This window comes from Arachis hypogaea, chromosome 19 (genome assembly GCF_003086295.3).
Source record: "Arachis hypogaea cultivar Tifrunner chromosome 19, arahy.Tifrunner.gnm2.J5K5, whole genome shotgun sequence".
NCBI classification, from domain to species: Eukaryota; Viridiplantae; Streptophyta; class Magnoliopsida; order Fabales; family Fabaceae; genus Arachis; species Arachis hypogaea.
This window is the reverse complement of record NC_092054.1, coordinates 144,661,757-144,667,715: the sequence shown is the minus strand read 5'-3', so window position 1 is coordinate 144,667,715 and position 5,959 is coordinate 144,661,757. Positions and strand designations below refer to the sequence as shown.

Here is a 5,959-nt window from a genome sequence, read left to right as displayed (position 1 = left end):
GTGAGAAATGTTAGAGAGAAATGGCAATTTAGTGAGAGAAAGTAAGAGGGTAGAGAGAAGTGAGTTTTCTGAAATGGAGAGAGAGAGAGAAAGAGGAAAGGGCGCGAATTTAAACTCGGATCGACGGCTTAATCGTTGGTAAAATAGAGTTGCGATAGCAATAAAACATTGCGTTTTATTCAAAGTAAAAAAAAATTACCATTTATTATACCGATAATTTTTTTTTAGGTAGAAAAGGGGGTCAAAGACCCCAACAGCAACAAGAAAAACACAAACTAAAACAAATACTAAAGAAGCATTACTTGCAACCTCTCAACCTGAGGATACCCATGGCGTCGGAGGAGAGTGCATGAATAGTATCTGGCGGGGGAGCATGAAAAATATGGAGCCCATAAGAAAGATCTTGTCCTTTCTTGGCTAAAATATCTGCCACCAAATTTGCTTCCTGAAGAATGTGGTTCCAATGCACTTGAAAAATTCTTTTCACAAGAATCGCAATGTCTTCCAGAAGAGTTGTACACAGATACTGGGCAGGACACCCATGCTTAACAAAATTAATGGCCATAGCAAAATCCGACTCAATAATCCCATGATGGAACTCATTTGCAGTAGCAATCTGCAGTCCTTTAATTATTCCCATAGTTTAACTTTCATGATCGAATATCCCCCTAAATTGTAAGAAAATCCGTGACAAACTTACCCAAGTGATTACGGACAACACCTCCATAGCTTGCATTACCTGTTTGATTGAAGAAAGAATCATCTACGTTAATTTTCACGAATGGATCATTCGGGGGCACCACCGAATCAGCTCCCGATTAGTGTTGATCTTCTTTGGAGTAATGTTGGCCTTCATCACTAGAGCAAAATCAAAGCTTCTACTGATAATAGACCCAACCACCCCATTAGGATAAAAACTCTTTCCTTCGAATACATGTTTGTTTTTAGAATACCACAAGGATGATAAGGTCACTCCAAACTGGACAGGCCAATCACCATGAGTCAACAGGTTCTAAATAATCCACTCCATCTTATTATGGTTGAAAAAATCTCTTATAGGAACTTGGGGCTAAAATAAACACTAAATATCTCTAGCAAAATGGCAGTCCCTAAGCACATGCAAAGCTGTTTCATTACTATAAGGACACTAGGGACAAGCAGCATCATGGGATAAATGTCTTCTGTACCTTTCGATATTGGTGAGAATAGCATCATGGGCTACTAACCATAGAAAATAGCGAATTCTTTTTGGGCCTTTCCATCTCCATACGAGCTTGAAGATATGATTATAAACTCCCAGGTTCTCTTGTAATGAATTATAAGCAGATTTTAAGGAAAAAGTTCCATCAGAGGAGTTCACCCATGCAACATGGTCACCTTCCTTCCAAGCTGAAGGTGGAGACATGGCCACTATCTTCTAAACCGCCATTTTCGGAAGCAAGCTCTTCAGTTTTTTCACGTCTCATCCCCTGAAACGGTCAGAAATCCGTAAGTAAAATTTCTGAACTGAGACATCACTTACCTGAAGGTGGAGCTTATTTAGGCTTCCTATATTTGGCACTCAGTTGTGTTTCTAAAATCTTATTTGAGATCCATCACTTATGCGCTAAATTGAATTGGCTTGGACATCCTTTTAAGAAGAGCAAATACACTTTCACAAATTGGATTCATTTTTCCTCCTCCTGATGAGAGGAATAGTATCATTGCCGAATCTATACTTTGTCCTCAGGACTTTCGACCAAAAGGAGTCTCTTTTTTCGATCAGACCCCAGCCCACTTTCATCATGAAGGCTCGGTTTAGATCTTTGGCATATCTAATGCCAAGACCACCAGTCGGCTTTGGCTTAGTAACTGTCTGCCAGTTTAAGAGATGAACTTTTTTGGATTGCTCTGCTTCTCTCTAAATAAAGCTCCTGCAATTACGATCAATAAAATTATAAGTACCAGTGGCCAGTAGGTAATAGAGTAGTTTGCATAGTATAGGAAGGGATAGTAGAGAGGACAGATCTCACTAAAGTAGTTCTCCCTGCTAGGGAGAGGGAAGAGGCTTTCTAGTTGTTAAGTCTTCTCTTTATCTTAGCTTCGATCTCCTTGTACGTGTTCTTTGTCACTCTAGAGTGAATGATTGGAAAATCCAAGTATTTACCCAGGTCATCAGTTCTAGAGAAGTTTAAGCAATTGTTAATATCATGTCTCATTTGGTGCCCCACATTCTTAGAGAAAAAAAATCCTAGTTTTTTTACTGCTGATTTTCTAATCGGAGCTCGTGCAAAACTCTTCTAAAATTCTCTTGATAATGCCTGCTTGCTTTATATTTAATTTCGCAAAAAGTATTAGGTCATCCGTAGAACAAAGGTGAAAAAGCTCGGGAGCCTCCCGATTAAGCTGGATAGGCTTCCAAAATCTCATACTAACTGCAGTATTAATAAGATGAGATAGTCTTTCCATACAGAGAACAAAGATGTAGAGAGATATTGGATCACCTTGGCAGATACCTCTAGAAGGAAGGAACTCATTCAAGGCATCCCCATTCCATAGAACTCTCATTCTAGTAGTGGAAATATAGGTACAAATAAGCTCAATGATATTGGGAGGAAGTCTGACATCCGTGAGGGTTTCCCGAACAAAGCTCCACTTCAACCTGTCGTAAGCTTTCTCTAGATCAATTTTGATAGCCATCCAACTTTTTGGACTCTTTTTGTTCCTCATAGAATGAAAGATCTCTTGAGTAATGATGATATTATTTGAGCTTTGTCTCCCTGGTACAAAGCTACATTGTGTAGGACTGACAACCTTATCCATAACTTTTCTCAACTTGTTGGCCAGAGTTTTGGTGATCACTTTATAGAAAACATTGCATAAACTGATCAGACGCATTTGCTTCAGATTGATAACCGGTTCCACTTTTGGAATAAGCGTTATAAGAGTTTTATTTATTTCCTCTACTTTCTCAGGAGTAACAAAAATTTTCTCAATAAGCTTGACCAGGTCCAGACTAACTTTATCTTATTGATTTTGGTAGAAGACTGCTTGAATACCATATTGAAAACTGACTCTTTAATTTCAGAGAGAGACAATATGCTACCCATGGCATCCAAGTCCTCTTGAGGAAGGGCCGGAAAAGAGTTCCTTAGGATAAAATCAGCAGTTGAGGTATCATCCGAATAAAGGTTAAAGAAGAACGTAGAGGCCATGTCCTCCAAAGCAGTTTTAATGCTTACCCAGTTACCATCCATGTCTTGAAGACTGAACACCTTATTTTTCCTTCTTCTAGCTAACGTAGTCCCATGGAAGTATTTAGTATTTGGATCTCCAAATTCAATTCACTTACATCTAGATTTCTGAAACCACATCACTTCTTCTTGAATAAGAATTTCATCATATTCTCTCTAAAGAGAAGCCTGTAAGTCTTGAATAAAACGATTATTCTGGGAGTTCATGCTAGTTGTAATTCCATTTAATCGCCTAGTAATTCTGCTCTTCCTTTTCAGAATATTACCGAAGACATTGAAATTCTAGGACTTAATTGCTTTTTGAAAGTTTAAAATGCATTCTGACTAAGAGCCCTCCAGATTCCAATTACTACTAACCATGTTGGAGAAGTTGGGGTGAGATAGCTAAGCGGCCATAAATCTAAATGGTCTACGACCATCATTAACATTATTAGGGGGGAGAAAAGTGAAGACACAGGGAGAGTGATCGGATTTAAAGCTGGGCAGATGTTTAACATAAGCGTTTAAAGCCGGATTTGCCAGTCCAGGTTACAAAGCCCACGATCTAACCGTTCATACAAACCTCCCCTTTTCCAGGTAAAGGGCCAACTAGAGAAACCCAAATCAAGTAGCCCAGTCTCAGAGACACAGGATTGAAAATCCTCACAAGCATATCTATTTAAATTAAAACCACCTCTTCGTTCATGATCGTAAAGAGTAGCGTTAAAATTCCCAATCAAACACCAAGGAAGATTATTTTCACAATTAAGATTACAAATATTATTCCAAAAATTTTTGCGATTACGAATTTTCATAATTTACTTTCATGTTAATCATCTGGTGATTATGGCTAATCACATCCACTCTCCAGATACTAGTATCCCAGAGGCACTAAATACCCTCAGACTACCCTATAGCTTCTTCAATAAAATAGCCATCAAGCCCAAACTTCTCCCACACCAACTTGTCACGGGAACCACTTATATGAGTTTTAGTAAGAATTAAAAAACTAACCTTATATTCCTTTCGCAAGTCTCTGATGAGGCTGGAAAAGGTTTTCCCCCCTGCCCTCCTACTATTCCAGGCTAAAAGATTCATAAAAGCAACAATAAAGAAGATGGGGTCACAAGACCACAGCCATTTAACACAGCTCTTGAGCTATAACACCCGAATTTGCCGGGTTCGTCGTGTTCTGAATTTCTTTCCCATGATGGAGACTCCAATTCGGTGGTGAGGATTCCGGTGGATTGTCTGGTGGAGGGTTCTCTTTGTGCGTTGACTGTCTCCTTACTCTCGTCGACGATTTTTCCTGATTTAAGAACGCATTCTTCACAACATGAGCCTCCATGAATTTCTCGATTAGAACTTTGAAATTGGCCAATTGGTTATGCTCCCTTTGTAGTCTTCACATGCTTTCGAACATCTGTTGTTCCATTGCCATGGTTTCGGGGTTTCTTGATGCGGAAGAGCAAGGCTGGTTCATGGCCAGTGATTTTTTTTAATAATGACCCCGTTTTTCTTAGCTTCCTTTATCTTAGGCTTCGTTGGTTTACCCACCTTTTGATGTCCAAGGTTGAAGGAGTGGCCTTTCTTTTGTGTTTGAGGATTTTTGCTAGCAAAAGCTCTCTTTTGAACTTGAACAAAAGGCCCATTAGCTTTAGTTGAAACCGGTTTTTTCATCTGGCCCAAATTGGTTTGCCTATCATCCTTTTGTTTATCCAAAGCCATATTTTGCTCACCTAACGCATTATGCACGTTATTGATTTTTTCAATAGTGGTTGCATTTAATTCATGCAAAATTTCCTATTCCTTATCATCAAATAACACATTAAACCTGATTCCTTTTTCATGATGTGATTACCATTATTATAAGAACATTCCTTATTTGTTCGGAGGTCCTGGGATTGATTGGTTTGTCTTCTAGCGTGTTGTGGATTCTTTTATTTCCGTTTTTGAAATTTTCAGACCATCATTCAAGGTCCGAAATATGAGAAATTTTGATTAATGCCAGGATTTTTGTCACTCAGCCGATCACCCAAAATCTCCTCTTGCCTTTCCTGGCCATCAGCAATTATGTCACCATAAAAAATTACATGTTTCTCTTTCGCCACCTCCGCCCGGTGATCCTCCCCGATAACAGGTGCCTCTCCACATGACTCAGAGCGGTGGCCATAAACCCGCAATTGAAACAAATCAGGTAAAGGCCCTCATATTTAATGTTTAGAGTGTGTCCCAAAACATATATTTTTGGGATCAACTTTTTTGATAAGTCAATTTCTACACATATCCTTGTGAAGCATCCTCTCAAATGAATTGATGTAGCTTTATCAACCTTCAACATAGTTCCGATGGCCGACCCTACCCTCCATAAGAAATGATGATTATATAGTTCAATAGGCAAATTAGGTATACGAATCCACGTTGCAACTTTTTTCACTTGCTGTTCTGAGGACAAGAAGAAAGGTCTCCATCTCTAAACTATCAAATAGTGTCCTGCCACCATCCATGATCCTCCAAGAAGGGTGTGAGAATAACCTTCTTCTTCTGCAAAATAAACCAAAAAATAATCACGGTCCATATCAATAACATTAATTTTACCTTTATTTGTCCAATCTCTATTCAGACGTTGCTCCATGATTTCTAAATGGATTCTTTTTCTGAGTACTTTGACAATAAGAGCAGCATGCCAGGACTTGCACCATTCATCAAATTCCTCTTTTGAAACTTCAATTTCCGGACAAGGATCA

General features: G+C 38.9%; 1 protein-coding gene across 1 annotated transcript; it reads right to left on the bottom strand.

Moving 5' to 3' along the window:
- Positions 1 to 298: 298 nt before the first annotated feature.
- Positions 299 to 640, bottom strand: LOC140182391 (uncharacterized). The gene has a single exon (XM_072228582.1). It carries the CDS (start codon positions 638 to 640, stop codon positions 299 to 301), a length of 342 nt encoding a protein of 113 aa, XP_072084683.1.
- Positions 641 to 5,959: the final 5,319 nt, after the last annotated feature.

What these genes read in the sequence shown, in the direction of transcription:
- LOC140182391 (XM_072228582.1), bottom strand. Translation starts at nt 640, where the DNA reads ATGGGAATAATTAAAGGACTGCAGATTGCTACTGCAAATGAGTTCCAT.